This window comes from Molothrus aeneus (assembly GCF_037042795.1).
Source record: "Molothrus aeneus isolate 106 chromosome Z unlocalized genomic scaffold, BPBGC_Maene_1.0 scaffold_55, whole genome shotgun sequence".
Classification (NCBI taxonomy): Eukaryota; Metazoa; Chordata; class Aves; order Passeriformes; family Icteridae; genus Molothrus; species Molothrus aeneus.
Window position 1 is genome coordinate 151,691 of NW_027098762.1, and position 20,285 is coordinate 171,975.

At 47.3% G+C, this 20,285-nt stretch overlaps 2 protein-coding genes across 3 annotated transcripts; both read left to right on the plus strand.

Moving 5' to 3' along the window:
- The first annotated feature begins 816 nt into the window (after window positions 1-816).
- Window positions 817-8,342, plus strand: CPLX4 (complexin 4). The gene is made up of 3 exons (XM_066569928.1): window positions 817-983; window positions 2,775-2,862; window positions 8,115-8,342. Exons 1-3 carry the CDS (start codon window positions 817-819, stop codon window positions 8,340-8,342), a joined length of 483 nt encoding a protein of 160 aa, XP_066426025.1.
- A 6,274-nt stretch (window positions 8,343-14,616) lies between these two features.
- On the plus strand, window positions 14,617-16,209 carry RAX (retina and anterior neural fold homeobox). 2 transcript variants are annotated; one of them, XM_066569927.1, is made up of 3 exons: window positions 14,617-14,884; window positions 15,005-15,234; window positions 15,757-16,209. In XM_066569927.1, the coding sequence occupies exons 1-3, from the start codon at window positions 14,617-14,619 to the stop codon at window positions 16,207-16,209; spliced, it is 951 nt and encodes a 316-aa protein (XP_066426024.1). The 2 variants fall into 2 exon arrangements, with proteins under 2 accessions (XP_066426024.1, XP_066426023.1); XM_066569926.1 differs by having other exon boundaries at window positions 14,617-14,860; window positions 14,939-15,234.
- Window positions 16,210-20,285: the final 4,076 nt, after the last annotated feature.

The window sequence follows — 20,285 nt, forward strand, 5'->3', positions numbered from 1 at the left end:
CAGCAGGTGTTTTATGCAGCACCAAAGCAGAGGTCTAGATGGAGACAGCCTGGGGAAGAGCAGACAGAAACCCAGAAGAAAGTACACTAGGAAGATCTGACTTGCTTTCTTTGGGGTTACTTTCTTGAAATAGAGTAAACATAACAATGATGCCTCATTCATCTGCAAGATAAACCAGCCGTATGAAGAGGGGCTGAAGAAAAACCACACAAAATATTTCTGTCCAGTGGGATAAAATATGCATGGATAAAAAGAATAAGGGGTTTTGCTTAATGAAGAATTCAAGTTTTCAAATCTCAAATCTGAGGGGTTTCTGCTCAGTAGCCTGAATTTTGCTGTTTTATTATGGCTATTGAGTCAAGCGGGTTTTAACTTCAGATCCAGGGAATGTTGTGATCTCTGTGAAAGTGAGAGCAAACTTCAAGACTGAAGATGTCAAAATGCTATTGCACACTACAATTGATTTTTGTGTGTGTGTGTGTACAATTAGCTTAAAGTATTAATAGAAAAAGTAGGTAGTTGCATCTAATGATTTTTTTTTTGAGTAATCTGAACCATCTGCCTCTATATATTAAGGAGTTCTTTCTTTAATCCAGATTATGGCTGACAAACTGGTTTTGGCATTCACGTTTCACTAGCATTGTGCCCTTGAAGAGCTGATGTGGCTGTAGAAACTCTCTCGCTTACAACTGTTGTGTTTGAAAACATTTTCTGTTTGGCTTTCTTGGAGTTGTTTTCTTATAGCTCCTTTTTTGTTTTGTTTTGTTTGTTTTGGTTGTTTTTTTTTTTTTTGTTTTTTTTCCTTTTTTTGAGAAGATGGCCTTTCTAATGAAAAGTATGTTGAGCAACCAGGTAAAGAATTTGGGACTTGGAGGTGGAGGGGACGAAAGCAAAGAAGAAAGCACTCCTTCTGATCCAGCAGCAGCTGCAGGAATGACCAGAGAGGAGTATGAGGAATATCAAAAGCAAATGGTTGAAGAGAAGTGAGTACCTGTTCCCTTATTATGAATACGGGGCTGATTCTTGGTAACTTTGTGCAAATGAAAATAACCCAAGAAAAAGCCAAACATGCTGCTCTTCACTATTTTTTAAAAAAGTAGATGAATCTCTGCTAGAAAGACTTTTCAAAATAAAAGTTCCTCAGCTGGAAATGGTAAAATATTACATTCCCTCTTCCCGCCCCCCATCTTGTAACTCTCTCCTATGCTTTCCTGCTATCTCCATCCACAGCTTGATATGCTGGACTCATTCCTAGGTGATGTTACTTTATCTAGAAACATTTTCCAAGATGCTTGTAGTGCAGGATTTAATTCTCTAATGTATATGATTTGTTCTAGAACTCCACATGGAGTACACTTTCAATATGTAATATTTCATTGTCCACATTTATTGTGGCAGACCTGAAAAAGTACTGAGTGCTCTCTTATCTTGAGCAAAGGTTTAAGATTTTTTTTTCCTAAAATCTACTAAATAAAGCAGAACTTTAAAACCAATTAAGTCTCAATTTTGTCTGTAAAGACAATCTTTATCACTTCCTGTGTTTATGAAAACAAGTAAAATGGAAGACTTGGGGGGTGTAGGAGTTCAAACCATGCATAATTATAAATAAAACGATTGACTTTTAAATCTCAAATGCATCTGTTCCTCTAATGGTCAATTACATAATGGTTGTGTAAATCCTTCTTGTAAGATGATTATAGGTGCCAGGTTAATGACTGATGGAATTTGAGGTATCCAGGTCTGTATTTAGCATCAGACATTTCAATCAGGAAGCCCTAAAGAGGTCTCATTTGGTCTGGAAAAAAAGCACAGAATGTTTTGCTCTGTCTTTTGTCAAGTGATATCTAAAAGAGAAATGACCACCTGCTGGCAGGAAGCTGCTTCAGGGAGACTACAAAGAAACACAGGATTCCTGGGATAGGGAAATGCCTGGGAAAAGAATTACTTCTGTACTGTTTTTAAGTGGGGCACGTGTCCTTTCCCTGCCGAGCTGTACCGAGGAAGCAGAGCAGGAATACCCCCATAGGACAGTTAGAAACTCTAAGAGAAAAGATCATCTCTGGATGAGATGTGGTGCTGTGTCAGAAAGCTCTGACATGGGCAGAGCATGCTCCTGTTTCAGGGCTCCACAGATTTTGCCCAGTGCTCAGCTGTGCGGGAGTGGAGACCAAATGAGTAAATATGCCCTGCTGAACTTGTGCTCAGGCAGTTTAGAACCGGTAACCAACCAGGCTTTGGGAACTTCTCAGATTTTAGATTTGTTTGTGGGGGTTTTGTTCTTAGAGGGAGAAAAATCCAAACACTCATTAATATTTAATTTGGAAGTAGCTTTTATGTGCCAAAATACCTATACTGAAACATGTTACCAAAAATCTTTGAGGAGACACATTTCGCAAATAAATGCATACGTAATCTAAAAAAAAAAAAAAAAAAAAAAGGTACAGACCAGTTCTTAAATCTAAGAAAAATTTTATAAAATCACTGATTAAGTCAGTGCTCTTCCATACCGGGAAGCTTCAGAATTCATTGCTCTTATGAAACAAATAATGCACAAAGAAAGACCAGGAAAATCAGGAAAATTCACAGGTAACAGAAGCACAGGAAGTGTGGCCCCTTGGCATCACTTTATTGCTATTGCTCCTTTTCTGCCTTTGGACAAGTTACTTATCTTGGGCAATAACTCCCATGCGTAGCTTTTTGCAGCCAAGCAACTGGTTTAGTTCAAAAGATTGTTTTTATTAGCATCTTGAAGGAACATTTTTTCTGATTTCCAGGATGGAAAGAGATGCAGCATTTGCGCAGAAAAAAGCAGAGCGAGCTGTTCTGAGGGTTCACCTGAGAGAAAAGTACAGACTGCCCAAGGTAAGCCTGTAGCTCATGAGCTCATCTAGTCCAGAGGCCAAATTTCAACCAATTTTAAACTGCCCATTCCTTTTCCTTTAGTGATCTTGGCACTGTCAATTATTTCCAGGAAAACCAAAATATTGAAAGTAAAATCTTCAAGCAACATATTTCAAATAATTTTTTTAATTACTGTGTTATTTTGTAGGCTTCTGCCATGGGCAGCAGAGACGTAATACAGGACAGAGTACTCTTCCCAGGGGTTTGGATCACACATTCGCTCTGATCTGTCACTACTGGGAAGATGTTGGCATATTTCACTTATACCCCTCAAGGATATGTGCTTCTTAGCAATTTGAAAGTTTATTTGTATTACTCACCTGCCAGCTCTGAGTCATTACCACTCATTTTCTGATCAGTACTTTCCCATGCTTTTTGATTAATTAAAATGGAGGAAGGTAAAGAATCTCTCTCCTGTAAATTTGGCTGCTAAAAAATGTAGTGCTTAATCCAAACAAGTCATTTAGGGACTCATCATCAACAGGAAGAAACCAGCACCTGTAGCCTCATCTAGCCAAACTTTTAAATAAGCATTCAGGGTGGAGTTGGGTCACCCCCCAGTGGCTGTGTCTATTCCAGAGGGAAGCCAGGTGACATCTGAACTCAGGTAAGATGTATTCCACTCGTAAAGCCTGGTTCCTCTGGTGCTCTAGCTGGACAACATACCCTGAGGGTGAGTTTAATTACAGAAAGATTAATTATGCAAAAAAATTAAGTCCAAGATTTTAAGTGATTGATTGGATTGGAGGTCTAAGTCTCTAAACACCAGCATTTTAATTAGCAGCTGAGGAGTAAAATATCATTAGGCCTTGCTTTCCTTTCGGAGGCATAGGCTGCCACAGCTCCTGAACAGCATTTACCCCGCGTCTTGCCAGAGCTTGCAGCTCCAAGAGGGCTGCTTTGGAAAGCTCCAGGATACTCGAGTGTCCAGGTCTCAGCTAAACATCAGTGGAGCTGGGTGTCTCTGGTTTTCAAATTCTCCCACTTGTAGAGCTTTTCACAGCTGGAGATGGTGTCCAGGTCACCAGTCCCCCTTGGCTGAGCTCCTCACAGACACACAAGTATGCAGTGGTGTTCTGACCCATCTCCAGTAGGATCTTGGCTTTGGCATGTACCAAGTGCTCTCCAAGGCCATATTTCAGTAATAACAATAGAAGATTCGTCTCCAAGGTTGGACAGTAGCTCTAAGCCAGAAAACAATATTGCAGGACACATTTTCCTGCATTTGTTTCTCCCTATATAGCATTTCTTGGTTTTCATCAGCCCTTATGAAAACATGTTATAGCAGGAAGAAAATGAAACTACTACATGCATGCTAATGTGTCCCTGAAAAACAATTCAGTGCTGTAATACAACACACTGGCAGCAAATGCTCTCAGGCTTGTGATAATGCATTAAATATTTTGAAAATTGAAAGTAATTTCAGGTAGCCTAGTATGGTCTAGAAACACTGAATATTACCAGTATCAATCACTAGCAAGCACTTTAAGTAAAAGCATGAAATTCAGGACTAAGCAGGGCCCCCCTTTGCCATGTAAAATCTAAAGCTGTATGCTATCTGGGCCAGATTTATAAGAGAAAGTAGACCCTTAATGAACCTAATCCTATTAACAGAGTTGTCAACTTAGGTTTGTCATCAGAAAGATGTTTTTAGCCATGAGACATTTGATCTATGGACAACTTTTTCATCTTTGGTGTATGTAGTGCATCACATACATACAAAATATTTTTAAAAACTACATAAATACAGACATTAATATTTTAATAATTTTTTTTTAAACTCACCAAACTCTCTTATCCACTTGCTGCCTTTTTCCTGAACTGGGATTCAGTAATCAATTAATTTCTGCAAGGCCTAAACACAGGGGCATGAGCTGATGGTGAGCTGTGGAAAAAGGAGTCCCAAGGCAGATGTCAGGAGGGAGCAGTTCCCACTTAGCAGCTCTGTGCTCCAAGCTGTGCTCTCTGGATTCTCTGAAGGTGTTCCTGGGGAGGAAGGCTGCTGGTTCCAACATTTTTCTCCTTATAGCTACTTGCAAGGTATTTGCAGCCCTTCAATGGCAAAAGGACGGTGTTGCTGCTGTATTGCTTATTTATGTCCCACCTGCAGGTCAAGACAAGGTGAACTCTGATTTTGTATGTTACTGGTGCATTATAGGTGATGAATCACAGGATAAGGTCTGGAGTCAGCTACCTAAGGATGTCTGCACATAAGCATAGGTAAATGTTATGGCAGGATAAGTTAGGCACAAGGAAAGCAGTACATCACACAGGGATGCTGGAAAAGAGTTTGGCTCCCTTGTGGATTAGTCTGTGAGCTTTGATCTTTTTGGTTTACAAGTAGACTTCATAGAAGCAGCGTTGAACCAGCATTTGGTCTTCTTTGCTCCTTAAGTTGCACAGAAGACTTTAACATCATTGTTCAGAGGAACGAAAGTGCCATTAAACAAACAATACCAAACTTTGATTGCTCTTCTCGCCTCGTGGAGGGCCGTTGTCTCCCTTTGAGGGAGCTTAACAAAACTTTTAGTGACAGAAGCTGCCTCCCTGAGGGACATTGCTGTTCCCGTGGGCAAGGACTGTGTCTCTCCCTGAGGGACATTGCTTTTCCTGCCCAGCGGACACGGCGCTGTCTAATGTTAAACTGTATCCTTTACCTGTGGGAGCCAGAGAAGGAATTTCCCCTGGGATGGTCAGATGGTGACCATGTCCTGCTTGTGCTATCTTAATCCTTCTCCCTCTCTCATTCACCTTTTTTCTCATTTCTGTACACACTTAATGCTACAAAATAAAGTTGGTATGCTTGAACTGGACCCTTGCACCTTAATTTGGAGAGGGCTTTACTGTCAAATTGTAACAAAGCAGGTATTTAGAGAGTTTTCTGCTCACATCTACCTGTGTATTGTTGTATATGTAAAGAACTCTATTGCATCTATAGCAAAACAGATCTGGGAGTGACTACATCAGAGGCATAATCAGGGTCAAAAAATATTAGCACGCACTCAGACTCTACCGCCGATGCTGTTGAATTGTCAGAATAATGTCTGACCCAGTTTTGGCCTGGGCACTCTCCCAGGCAGTTCCCACGGCCAGTTTGGGAGTTAGGACAGGCGTTCCCAATGGCAGTTAGATGGGACCACCCTGTTTGGTAGGGCAGCAGAGTTCAAAAACATCCCAGTGGGTTTTCCCAGGCCAACTGGCCTTGGGGCAAGAGACCAGTGCCAGGCATATTTAATTTAGTAAAATAGATGTTTCTTCTATGTTCACTTTTCCATTTCAAATCAAAGTAAACAGGAATCAAACACTCAAATGTTAGAAGGAAGCGAAGAGGCCGTACATGCATCATGTGCTCCTTTGCTTCTTGTTGAGCAGCCCCACCCTGTTGAAGCTCATTCTAGGTCTATTAAAGCTAAATGCCAAGTGGGTAGAGGCAGGTGGCTTGGGCAGAATTGTACTGCTTTAGACTATATCTCAGTATATTTGTTTTTAGTCAGAGAACACTTTGAAGCCCCAAACTGTTGCACATCACATCCCAGACTTCCATAGGACAGTGGGCTTTGGTGCAAGAACATGCCAGACAATTGTTCACATTGCCAAAGATATGAATCACTACAGTAGTGTTCAGTGATGATGCCTTAAATTTGAATTAATCCTAAAGGAAAGAACGTGTGATTGTCTGATTAGGGGCGCTTGTTCAGTAATTAACATTTTTTTATCATCCACTACTGCTGCTGGCAAGGATTTCAAAAGGGTTAACTCCTCTGATAGCTATCAGTTGCTGAATAAAAGCTTAAAACCATTTTTCTTGCTACAAAATTAATAAAAAATACCTCTTCTGTTCAGGAGATTGTTTCTAGCTCCCACAGATCTGACTCCAGCAACCCTTATCAAAAAGGTGAAGAGATGTCTTCACCCATTTTATCCACATAGCAGTAACAATCCTGCTAGAGCTACCTACAGTTTCACAGGAGATATGGGGGAAAATCAGATTAAAGGGAGGTACAGTCATTGCAAACAGAAAGTGTGAAAGTACGGAACCATAAATAGTGGTTATGCAGCTGACCACCCCCCTGCCTGTCCTTGCTATGGCCTGCAACAACACAGACATTGCTCATATATGTCCTTGCATTCATTTGTCCTTTCATTCATGCAAAACCCAGACCCCTCACTCTAAAAAACACCCCCTGCTGATAGCATTGCTGCTTATTCATATCAGGCCTTTGCTGCTGTCATGGTTAATTTTGGAGATGTAATGAGGCATTAATGCTTATCTTTGATGTGTGAACTGTGTCGAAATATCCTGTTCTTCTGAGCTCTGGATCCATCAGAATCCACCAGAAAATGTGAACAAAATCACCATTGTTTGAAAAATTGACATAATCCCACTGATGGAGTGATTCAGTGGGCAGGCAGGAAGCAAGTGTATGTAGTGCTTACTGCATCTCAGCCCTTTTAATTGCTTAACCAGTTTCTTCCCTGTCTCCTTTTGCTTTTTCAGACTCACAACCAACCTCCCTCCTCTCTATTGTTGTCCAAGTCCTCCTATTACCCCACTTACCAGCACTGCAACACTGATTATGTGCCAGGCAGCCCCTGCTCTTCATCACAACTCAGAGAGGCAACCAAAGACCTAGACAGAGTTCAGACATGGTTTGGGAAGGTGGGGGACCCTTTTTCCAGTGATTCGTTCTGAAGTTTAATGCATCATTCTTCCAGAAGGTTTCAGTTTAGTGCTGATACCTAAAAATCCCCTGCACCTCTCCGCCCAACAATCGAATAAGGAAATGGTACCTCAGCTCTTCTATAGCTCTTGTTTCATTGAGCAGAAGCTGACAGGCACAGCACAGCAGCTGATAGGCTCACTAGTGTCCTGCAGCATGGCATTGGCGGATGCAAATAACTTGGAATGGAATTCCTGCACCATCAGCATGGCAAAGATTTCTAAAATGGCAAGTGACACTGAGGGCTTCAGTTTTGACAGTGCTGAAGCCCTTCAAAGAAATATAATTGGCATTGCCTGAAAAATCTTAGAACTTTCATGGAGGCTGATTGAGGCCCTGAATTCACAAGTTGCACACAAAAAATTGAATGAAAAATCTGTACATGTTTCGGTTCTCCCTAAAAACCGAAAAAAGAACAAAACAAGAGGCATCACTGGTAGATCCTGGGAGAGCAGAAATACTCACATTTGCTGGTTTTGTTTCCTGCTTTAGAGTGAATTGGATGAGAATCAAATACAGATGGCTGGAGATGATGTGGGATTGCCAGAAGACCTTCAGAAGATGGTGGCAGAAGATCAGGAGGAGGAAGAAGACAAGGACTCTATCCTGGGCCAGCTGCAGAACATCCAGAATATGGACATGGATGCCATCAAAGAGAAGGCGCAAGCCACCTTCAGTGAGATGAAACAGGCAGCTGAGCAGAAATGTTCCATGATGTAGAAGAGCCACCACTGCCCAAAGGCTGTAACTTCAGTCTTGTGTTGCTGGGGATGCAGAGGGAGAGCAGGCAGAGGGAGGCACTTAGCTCTAGAGCATTCAGTGTAAATATAGAAAAGTGATGAGAGAGAGACTTAAAACCCTGAGGGGAGAGTAAAATTTCACCTGCTGGGACTGCCTAGAAGGAAGTTAGAATTGATCCTCAGTTTTGAACATAACTTTTTCCCCCATGGAAAAAAAATGGCTTTAAAACAATTAATACTGGGGAAAAAATGTGCCTTTTTCCATTTTTTCCACATGACTCAAATGCTATTAAATGTGTATGTTTGAACAAAATCGTACTTCTGATACATCACATAGAGGTATCCACTCATTTAATCTGCTTTCAGAAATAAATATATATATTTCTTATAAGAACATGTCTGTTTCAAGCATCTTGAGGCAAACACAGTGGTCAGATATTGACATTTGCTGCAAAACCATGATTTTTAAAATTCTCTCTGTATTAAGTGTAGCAAAAGGCAAAAAGTGAAGCATGTAACTCAACATCTTGGGCCAAAAATGTTGTCATATATACTAAGTAGGGACTTGTAGGAAATAAGGCTTGGTGGCTCTCAGTGAGCTCTGCTCTGGGGCAATGCAGGCTTCTCCAGGCTGCTTTCATTTCCCAGCCTCTCAAAGCACTTCAAACACCAAGGGACAGCAGTGACTCTCTGCTTGTCCGCTCTGCGTGCCAAATTCTGGGGCAGGGGGTACCGGCATGAGGCTAAAAGCAGCTCCCCACACTGATTCTGGGAGTTGTCTCCATCGAAGGCTAAACATGGAAGGTTATGCCAGGGTGGGGCACCTAAACCTGAGGAGAGGCATAGTTCTCACTAATGTTAAATCTGCCTGTGCCTATGGGACATGCAGGCTGCCACTCCCAAGGAATTCTAGAAAATGAATGACTTTGTAAGTTCTCCAGGAGCTAGCCTGGAAATTAAATTTGAAAATTAATACATGTAGCACCTTCCTACAGGTTTATAAGTCTCTTTCTCTCTCTCTCTCTTTCTGTCTCTAGCCAATCAAGTAAAAATAATAATGTTAAATTAACAAATTCACTACTTATTATTTACCTCCTTTCTTTCTTTTTTCCTTCTTTCCTTGCTTGCTTCCTTCCTCTTCTCTTTGTCTTTTCTCCCTCCCCTCCCCTCCCCTCCCTTGAAAACCTGTTATCCCTTTTCTTCCCCATTGTAGCATTAAGAAAATATACTTTTTTTTTCTTGCTCATTTCCTCCTCACCTAGGAAACACAGAGTTTACAAGTTCTGACCTTCCTTGCTCTTTCCAGAGGATGTCCTAGTGCATTAAATGGCTCTCATCCAACAAGTAATTTCTTTAGTGGACAGAACCTATCTTCAACAGGTCCCTCAAGCATCAGAACTATTTTGCCTAAACCCACCAAGACTTCTGATCTGATTTCTTCCTCTTGGGATTCTGCTCTCACATGGCACCACAGAATCTAATTACCTATCTGGAAAGACAAGTGGGGTCTTTTAGGAGGTCTTTACATAAAGTAGATAAAATAGTCACCAGCTCAGCTCAACCAGCCTGAGGTTTGTGAGGCTCAATGCATTTCCCTCTGCATTGGTTATAAATCTGGGTGGTGTCTCCACACTGTTGTGTTGCTTTACAGACTGAATTGTCCTATCTATAAGACACCAAAATAAACAAGCCTAAGGGTTTTGACCTTTGAATTAAAATGCACTTGGGACATCCCAAAAATCTTACTGAAAGCATCTGGTGCTTTAAAGGATCTAATGAAATTTGTCAGCAGATATAGGATCAGCATTTTCACAGTTTAAAGGGTCAGAGAAAAAAGTACAGTCAGAATACCAAACAAACGATTAATGAGATTCCAAAAAAAGTGTCAGGGCTGGCAGAGATAAGCGGGACTGGGAGGTGGCTTGGGACTGGCACAGGATGGGTATCCAGCCCCACTGAAGTGCTACTGGTACAGGAGTGAGCTGCCTTAGGCACCACTGTTAGACCAGAGCTCCCACATTTAGTCTGGAGTGGCAGAGCCAGGGCAGCGGGGGCGAATCTGCGCTGCCCTCAGCAGGAGCCTGATCTCCAGCTCGCTGGAGGTGGCTGCCTGCCCCTGGCAACACCTGCAGGGCTCATCCCTCCAGCACCGGCTGTTCCCAGCTCCAGCCGCTAGGCACAGGCCTGGGGAGGCACATGAGTACACGCAGGAGGTGGTGAGGTCACCCCAGGTACATGCAGCTCTCAAGGTGCTCAGCCCTGGGGGCAGGGCACAGGGCAGCCACTGCATGTGCTGGTATGCGAGTCTGGGAATGTTTGTGTCCGTATCTGTGCACAAATGCACGTGTACGCATGTGCATGCAGCTATGCACATGGGAGAATGGACAGGGACATGTCCGTGTGTCCGTGTGTCTTTGTCAGGAGCAGATTAAAGGGTTAGGTCACATGGCAGCTACTGCTGGACCGACTCTACCTGGGATTTGGGTTCTTAGAGTTAATAGGATCGCTGGAGCTCAAGACCGTCATCCCATCAAGATAAATGTCTCTAGTGCCCACTCTTAAGCAATCCGAATTCAATTAGGCTAATTGGAAAACAAGTAAAGAAGGATTGTGTTAATATAGCCTTATAGCATGAACCTCCCCTCCCTCCCTATGAGCATGGCAGGCCCAAATGCCATGGTGCTCCCACCAGAAAGGGCTGCCTGACTCCCAGAGCCTATTCTACACCCACAGCCTGGACAGACAGCAGGACAAGATCTCTGTGCAACTCCTGGGTGCCAGACAGGACTCTGGGAGGTGATTCTCCTGGGCAGATCAAGCCCAGAAGAAAAAGAATGAAAGTGTGAGTGATACAGTGACAGGAGGAGACAGCTTCCTCATGCATTATGCTTCCAAGAGGTTTCTGAAACTGTGCCCTTAGGAATTTTTGGGGCGGAAAAATTCCTTTTTTTGGGTTGTTTTTATCAATCTGCTGGATGATACAGAGCATGCAAACTGCAGGATGGTACAGGTTCACTCTAGGTGAATATTTCCTCCTTTTCCTTGCTTCCCTCCTGTTGATTTGCAGTCTAATCTTGAAAGCCCCATTTATCTTTCAGGGAGGTCCCCCCTGCTGCACATCTTTGGTCTGGAGAGTGATGTCTCTCCTGTAGTGCGACTTCAGCTTCAAATCTCTGCTCTGCAAGGCAGTAATTATTTCACCTGGACATTAAAAAAAAGGCAAGAGAAAAGGAAGGAGGAACCTGGGGCATTTTATGGTGCTGATTTCATTGCATGAAGCCACATCCCATGCATATGTCTCAACAGTGACTACAGGATGGAAATTACTTCCCTTTAGTCTTCACTGTACATGTGGAAGGAGGTACAGCAGACTGCTGCACTTTACAGATGGTCTGTCTTGACAACTTCTGTTACTCTCCAAGCATAACTTCAGCAGAAATTTTAATAATGCATTGGAAAAAAATAAAAAAGGTGATGAAATGGGGATACCGCTTGGAAAGGCAAGTAACAAAGGCTGCCTGTTTCATCCCCTAACGGATACTCTCAAATTTGATTCTGGTTGCCCCCACAAGTTCCCAAAGGTCAATGGTCTTTGCAAAGCTGGGAGGTACCACAGGATCAGTTCCTGAGGCTTCATACTAATACGATACGAATCCCAGAGGGCTGCAAGTGATTCAACTGACAGCCAGGACATCAGACCCAAAGGGAAAAGTTCAGTTACCGTTCTTTGCCTATCTAAACCCTCTGTGCAATCAGAGGAACCATTAGACTTCTTCCCTCCCTGGAGCACTGTAATGCCTCATGCGTGTCACACAGTCTGTGCCTGAAGCAGGGCAAGAGAGAAAAGACAGATCTAGAGCTGGAAGCATCAGAGCTCTCTCTGCTCTGCTACACAGTTAATGGGTTTTTTTCAGGTATTTTTTCAAATTGGGATCAAGGGAGTGGCTTCCTCTTTCAACAATTCCACTCGCCTGCTAGAAGGATGCTACAGTGACAAATGTAGCTCCACATGGAAAACACAAGTGGAATATTCTACTGCTGAACAAAGAGGAACCTTCTCTGTCAGGGAGGAAGGTCTCTTGTGTCCTGTGTGGAACTCAAGCACCGTGCTCCAGGGCTGGAAAGCTTTTTTCCTGCCTTCATATTGTGATTAACAGCAAAAAACCGAGTATTGACTCTATAACTGACAACTTTGACAGGTATCCCAAAAGCAGCATCTGTGCCAGGATCCAATGCCCTTTATGACACTGACTAAAGGGTTTTTGCTCCTTCATCTCACATTCCTATCTTTCTTAACTATAACAAGCAAAACTGATTCCTAATTTTGCCCAGGACTTCTGGAGGGACAGGTGTGTTTTGTGCTGATTTTGAGTGCTGTAAACCCCCAGCTTCAAATTAGAAGAAATTAGGGACATTGCACAGTTCATTCATCTTCACTAATAGAGTTCCTGGGAAACACACATGTAGATTAAAGGAACACAATGGCCCCTCGCTGATTGCTTTGAGTACCCTCCAATGTCCCTACAATGGTATTGACTGGCTCTTTATAGTGTCCACAAAAGCCACACTAACCTTTTCTTGTCTCTTCTGTTGGCCTCTTCCCTCTGTGCAAACGGAGGTCTGAGTTCTTTCGGCCTCAAACCAACCCCCAAGCAGTCAGTGATGAACTGAGGGAAACCTCATCTGAAGCTAGGAAAAGCCGTGCACTCCTAAAAGAAATCTACTTTGGGACATCAGAACATAAACTTGCAAAAGGTGTGGACGCTGGCAGAAGCAAGCACTGGCAATCTTTGAAGTGATTCCTCTGAGAAAATCTACATAATATGGAGCCTGTTAGGGCAGAAGGGGAATAAAAAATGCAGATTTATTGAGAGAGGTCATACTTATTAGACTAGCTAATATATCTGGAAGAACAAGCAGTAGCAGTGGTGTTTTTCTTCCACATTCACTCTCCTCAGGCTTCAAATGGAAGCATCCTAAAGCTAAGTGTAGACTGAAAATCACTCTGGATGTTACTGCGTTTGTCACATAAACAACCTGGGACAAAAGGTAGCTGGTGCCTCAGAGGAACTGGGAAGTGCTGGTGTGAAAATGACACAAAGACAAAAGCAGGGAAAAGATAGATGCAGGATACGTGATGCTGTTATCTGGTTGGTTCTGTGGAAGGTCCACGTCTTCCACCAAGCCAAGTACAAAGAGAAATGTGTGGGATTTTGCTCCCTGCCTCACCTCCAAAAATATTTTGTGCATCCCCCATGAAGCTATGTCCTGCCTGCTACCGCCCCCAGCCCCACTCGCATCGTGGAGTACAGGGTCACCGAATCAGCTCTTCTCACAGGCTCTGTCCTCTAGCAGCATACTTGAAAACTTCCTCGCAAATATTGCTTAGAGCTTCCTCGGGTTTGTGAAGTCTGAGAGGCTGAGCCCACCTCCTGCGTCTGTCCTGCCCGGAAGCGCCTGGTCTGTGAAATGCCTTTGGATGCAATCGGGCGCAGGGCGAGGGTCCCGCAGAGCACCAGCGCAGCGGCTTTTACCCTAGAGCCTCTGAGTCGGGTCGGGGCCGCGGATCGTCCCGCAGGGCAGCGTTCGAGCGGCCGCCGTGAAACCGGCGCACCTACAAACCGTCCGGGAGGGATCTGGGCTGAGGCCGTCGGACAAGAGAAACGCGGCGAGGCTCCGAGAGCCGCCGAACAGCGCGGGGCCGTGCCGGGAAGCCGCTGTCCTCCGGCCCGGCACCTCCGGGCTCCGGCCCCTCCCGTCCCGTTCGCCGAGTCCCCTTTACCGCGCCCCCGGCAGCGGCTGCCGCGGCTCCCGCCGTCCCGGCTCTGTCCCCCCGTGCCCGGCGCGCCTCTCGCCGCCCGTCCCACCGCGGTTTCTGACAGCGCTGCCCCGGTCCCGGGGCTCCGACCGCGGCGCTCGCCCCGGGCCAGCCAGCCCCCGGCTGCAGGGGGGCCGCCCCGCTCCACCTCGGGGGCCCCGGATGGCATCGCCCGGCGCCGTCTGGGGCTGGGACTGGGGCCGGGGCCGGCGGGGAGGGGCGGGGCGGCCGGCGGGGGCCGGGGGATGCCCTGCCTCCCCCTCCACGCCGAAGAGGTGCGGGGGCCTCGCCTTCCCTCTCGCTTACCGCCCCCTGGCACTCCTCCCCCGCCCCAGGGAGGCCAGCCCGCCCGGCGACACCGTGCCAGACTTGCCCGCGCCGCCCTGAGGCCGGGTGAGACCGCAGCGGCGCGGCGGAGCCCCGGGCCGGCAGCCTCATGCACCCGCCCGGCGCCCCGCTCGCCATGGCCGAGGGCGCCTTCTCGCTGGCCGCCCCGGCGGCGCGGAGCCCCGGCGGAAACCCGTCGAGGCTTCACAGCATCGAGGCTATCCTGGGGTTCACCAAGGAAGACGGGCTGCTGGGCCCCTTCCCGCCCGACGGCAGCGCCAAGGAGGCGGACCGGCGGGGGCCCCGGCACTGCCTGCCCAAGATGCCCGGAGAGCAGCCGCCGGCCGAGCCCCAGGGCCGCGCTGAGCGCTTCCAAGGTGAGCGCTGTGGACGAACGCCGGGTGCCGGGGGGCGGACGGGTGGGCGCCGCTCCCCCGCGCCCCCGGGCAAGCCCCGCGGGGAGATCCCGCCGGTGACCTCCCGTCTTCCCCTCGTAGAGCCGTACTGTCCCGGCAGCACCAGCCCCGAGTTGCCCGCTGGCAGCAGCGGCGAGGGGAAGCCGTCGGAAGAGGAACAGCCCAAGAAGAAACACCGGCGAAACCGCACCACCTTCACCACGTACCAGCTTCACGAATTGGAGCGTGCCTTTGAGAAGTCCCACTACCCCGACGTGTACAGCCGCGAGGAGCTGGCCATGAAGGTCAATCTGCCCGAAGTCCGCGTCCAGGTAACTCCCGGCCCGGCTCCCCGCCACGGCCCGGCCCGACGCGCCTGGGCGCAGCCCCGTGGTCCCGGCGGCCGGAGCAGCCCGGGCGCGGCGCGCGGGCCCGTGACCGCAGCACGGCTCCGGCCACACTCGGGGCCCCGCCGGAGCGCTGGGCAGGGCTGCCGCATAGCCGCGAACCGGCCCGGCCGGCGGGACAGCGCGGGGCTCGGGGTAGACCTGCGTCCGGCAGCGCGTCGTCGGTGCTGCTGCCGCCCTTTGAGCGGCGTGCCCCAGCCCGGGGCCGCTCAATCTGCTGTGTGCCAGGGCAGTGGCGGGTGGATGGGCGGGCCAGCTCCACTGCGGGACTGCTTTCCACCGAGCGCAGGGCTGTGGGTCGTGGAAGAACACCCGAGCCCCCCAAATTCCCTTTTGCCCCAGCTCGGCAAGGTGTGTTTCCCTCACTCTGTTTTGCATTCACCGCTGCAGCCAGGGGTGAGCCTCCTTCCACTGCCCGGGGCCTGGCTGATACAGCTCTGCTTGCAGGTTTGGTTTCAGAACAGAAGGGCTAAGTGGAGGCGGCAGGAGAAATTGGAGGTGACCTCCATGAAGCTGCAGGACTCGCCCATCCTCTCATTCAACCGCTCGCCGCAGGCAGCACCCATGGGTCCTCTGAGCAGCAGCCTGCCCCTGGAGACGTGGCTCAGCCCTCCGGTGCCCAGCAGCACGGCCCTGCAGACCTTGCCTGGCTTCGTGGCCTCGCCGCAGAGCCTGCCCGGCAGCTACACGCCACCGCCCTTCCTGAACTCTCCGGCAGTCACCCACGCGCTGCAGCCCCTGGGAGCCATGGGGCCGCCGCCGCCTTATCAGTGTGGGGCCACCTTTGTGGACAAGTTCCCTTTGGATGAGGCAGACCCACGCAACACCAGCATTGCTGCCCTGCGGCTGAAGGCCAAGGAGCACATCCAGTCCATCGGCAAGCCCTGGCAGACAATCTGAACTCCCTCTCAGCACCTGGGAGAAAGCCATGGGAGAGGCGCATCCCAGAACATCTGAAGGACACCCTTACCCTGCCTTGGCTGCCACGGATGGATGGCCAGGTACAGGAGGGCTGTCCCTTACACTCGCCTTTCCCCTACACCTTGACTTGCTTTTGTATTTTGTGGTCCTTTTAATTCCCTTTTCCACAACTCCTGAAGAGTTAGGGGCCTGATAGCTTAGGAAAAACAGTTTCTTTTGCTCTCCCTCCTTGGCTGGATGCTTTAGTTGTAATAAAAGCTACAGTAGGGCAAAGAGCTATGTAAGGTGGCTGGGAGCTCAGGACTGCTGTACCTGGGGAGAGGGTTCTACTTCTACACCATTAAATGGTACCATCTGCATGGAGGCTGTGTATCATGTTTCTGAACCCAAATGGGCATCTTGGGCTGGAGCCTCTGCTCCGTGTGATGTACGGAGGGGTGGGAGATGCCTGGCTGTGGGCTCTTCTCTGTCCTCCATCAACAGAACCCTGCCCAAGCTGGCTGTGGCATTGGAGCCTGCATCCCCGTGATGGAGAGTGTGCCCAGATGGAAGTGGGCAGAGGGGGACTTAGAGCCCTTGCAGTCCTTGGGCCAGGCACACTACTCCCCCCATTGCCCTTGTGAAGCAGTGCCAGGCTCAGGTGGGCTCTGCAGACCTGAGTCAGTGACAGTGCTTGCCTCTGCAAAGAAGGGGAATAGCAGGACCCACAGGGCTCCTTCCCCCTGCAGCCCAGCTGCCCACAGGGACAGACAGACGGTCTCGGGTTGGGCACTGACACCCGGCTGGGGCCTGGCAAGCTCATCCTGCCCGCTCTGGCTGCCCAGGACAGCCCCTGGAGGCTGGCACAGAGCTGGGCCATGCCCACTTCCCTGCCCACCCAGTGCCCATCGCCAGGCTGCCCGAACTAAAACTGCGGCATCTTTATTTTTCATTATCTCCGTTACTGCCTGTAATGGGGCTGAGAAGCTGTAATGAAACACCCCTTCTCCTCTGCTGGGCATGGGGTGCTCTACACACTCGGGAGGTTGTGGCAATTAATGTTTCTCATTAGGGAAGAGAGAAGGATGCACAAGTGCCCTCATTGTGTCCTGGGGATGATTCAATGCAGACTGGGAGACCTCTCCTTTCACCATTTCCCACTCGTTGTGGCCAGACAAAGGCCGGCGTCTAATTATATTTTCACAATCTGTGCGTATCTTTTAAGAGTCCAGTCAGAAACACGTATGTCAGCCTTGTTCAGCTTCACTTTGGAGAGCTTTTTAACCTCAGACAGCAGTTTCTAAACATCCCTTCATAGCTTTCTCCACAGCAGCCCCCATCTATTGTATGGAGAGCTTCTTTTACAGATAATAGGAATCCCTCTTGTTTTCAAACGCCTTTTCCTCTGTCCCCAGCTTCCCTGCAGATACAACCTGCCTCTCTGGACCAGAGCACTCACTGTTCAGGACCCCCAGCTTCCCTCCCCTGAGCTATGCTGGTCCAGGGCACGCAGGGAAGCCAAGTGGTTCCTCAGACCTCATTCTGGGGGGAATGAAGCCCTGCTGGGAGAGACTATCCTGCTGGGCTCTGGACTTGACAGTTCTACTGTGTGTGCATTTGTGGTGGTGCCCACCCTTCCCAGCACACATCTCTTTGCTTCCTTGGCAGACAGAGGAAGTGCTGCCAGGAAAAGAACTGCCATTGCTGTCAGGACAAGGGAGGTATTTTGCTAACTTCTCGCAAAGACACCTGAAGGAGAACAAAAATCGGATTGCTTCAGTTTTTAGGTCTTATTCTAGTGGTCCTTTCACAGGTAAGCTTTGCTTGCATCACCAGTTGCAAAAAGACATGGATGGCATTTTTGGTGGCTGCAAGAGAAGGATTTCTCTTGGTGTGCTTGAGAAGTGCCTGCATAGCCTGGTTTGTGCCAGCAGGAGACACACACTAATGAGTGACTGCACAGGCTCTGCACACTCTTCCTTCTCAGGGTAAGAACAATCCCACTTGTCATTACTTGGCTACAGTCCAGCTGTGGCTCTAAAGCTGGAAACCCTCCTGCAGGTAAGCACATTAAATTGCTGCCCTAAAGTTCTCACATGTCCTTATTGCTCATGGTTAATAAGCAACTCCCCAAGATTTCAATAGTACTTTCCCATATTTTGGCACTACTACCCTCCCTTTCTCTTACCTACAGTTCTTCTGTATCCTGTAAAGCCGTTGGAAAGAAGCCCTCTAATTCCTGATCAGCTGTCAGCAGCGCTGATGCTTGGTTACTTGAGATAGTCAAAGACTGGCAGTAGATAAAACCACAATGACAGGGCAGCAGAAGGAGCAACTGAAGATACCTGCTCACTTTTAATAAGGTCCTGATCCAGCACCTGCAAACAAATAAAGATTATGGCAAGATATGGTGGTTGTTCTTTTACTGGCATATTAAACTAGTCTTTCTTACATCTTGTACAGGTGAACCCTGTAAGTGGATCGACTTTGTGCAGTCATGTCCCTCAAGGAAAGCTGTGAGTTTATTGCTAAAATGAATATTTTACCAGCTACACAGAAGTGGGCAAATAAAGAGACAGAGGCATATGCAAACACATCTTTCTTCCAGCCTGTCTAGTTTTCTGTGTTCTACACTTTCTTTCAAATTGTCCCATTCCATTTTAAAAGCCCATTTGTTCATTTTGTTGTAAATATCTTCTCCTCCTTAATTGGGTGCTGAGTCTAATAATCCTGCCTCGGCTTGTTAACTGTACAATACCAGTCAGAGTTAATGACCCATTAGCGATTAATTCCTTAAACAGCATCTAATTGCTCACTGTAAAACCTTTTCTTAAAACTGGATTAAATCATCTAGATCCTTAACCACTTCTTTACTCTAACTTTGCTAAGGCTATTAACATGGCCTTCTGAGTGGTCTGTTTCTTCTTTTGCTTAAACTGTATTAGCTACATAGTATTTTTAGTGACTATACTTGACTTCTTTTCAACACCTGAAGTTGGAATAAGGAAGAATAATACAGAAAAAAGACTGCCAGAGAATGAGTAATTATAAGGAAAATGCCATGATGGAATTTGTTCTCAAGAGTGCATTCTGGTCTCCCTTGCTTCTCTCTATCCCTGCTCAAAATCCTATCAGTATTCAAGAAAACTAGCAGGTACCTGAGCTCTCTAATTTTGACTTGAGGTTCAGCTCATTGGCTTCCCGGTGGAGCAGGACTGTCTCTGTGCGCAGGAGGGACCCTCAGTCTCTGCTGGATGGCTCGGAAGCTGTCATTCCCTCTGGAGCAGCAGGCTGGCTGTTGTGTGTGCTACTGCCATGGTAGCTCACAGCCCCTGTGACATGAAAACACACGTTGCTCAGCCATAGTTCGAATTTCTGTTACTAGCTGCTGGCGTTGAGGGCAATCCTGTTCCCTTCCTCTGCACAGAAAGTTGAACGATCTTGTTTCCATCTGCCCTGGCTACATCTGACAGGCATTTCAATTATGGACATCCAGCTTCTTACTATTGCAACATCTCAAGTCGCTGCTCAAAGCTCCTGGTTACATCTTTCCTCATCTCTAGGACGTACTATGAACAGGAATTAATTCAAGTGCGTTCCCTTCAGCTACAGTGTTTTAGCTTCTCTCTTCTATGCAGTCAGCCGTCCTCCTTTGGCGCTGCTATAAACCTTGGGACTTCCTTCAATAGTTTGTCAGCCACAGTGTACCCACCCGCAAAATGCTAGCATTAGAGAAAATAGTGGAACAAAACAAAACCAAAAAATCCCAAACAAACAATGAAACAAAAAACCCCAAACAAAAACCCAAACTCCCCAAACAAACAAACAACCCCCCACAAAACAAAACAAACAAAACTAAACCAAACAAAAACCAACCAACCAACCAACCAAACAAAAAAAAAAAAAAAAAAGAAACCAAAAACCAAACAAACAACAAAAAAAAGTGAAACCAAAAGCTCGTGAGACCAGGACGCTGACATTACCAGTCTCTCTAGTAGAATTAATACTGTGTCTCCTTTCTGAGCATCTCTGTGTTCTGCCAAGGCATTATGTCAAAACTGGCTGACATTTGGCAG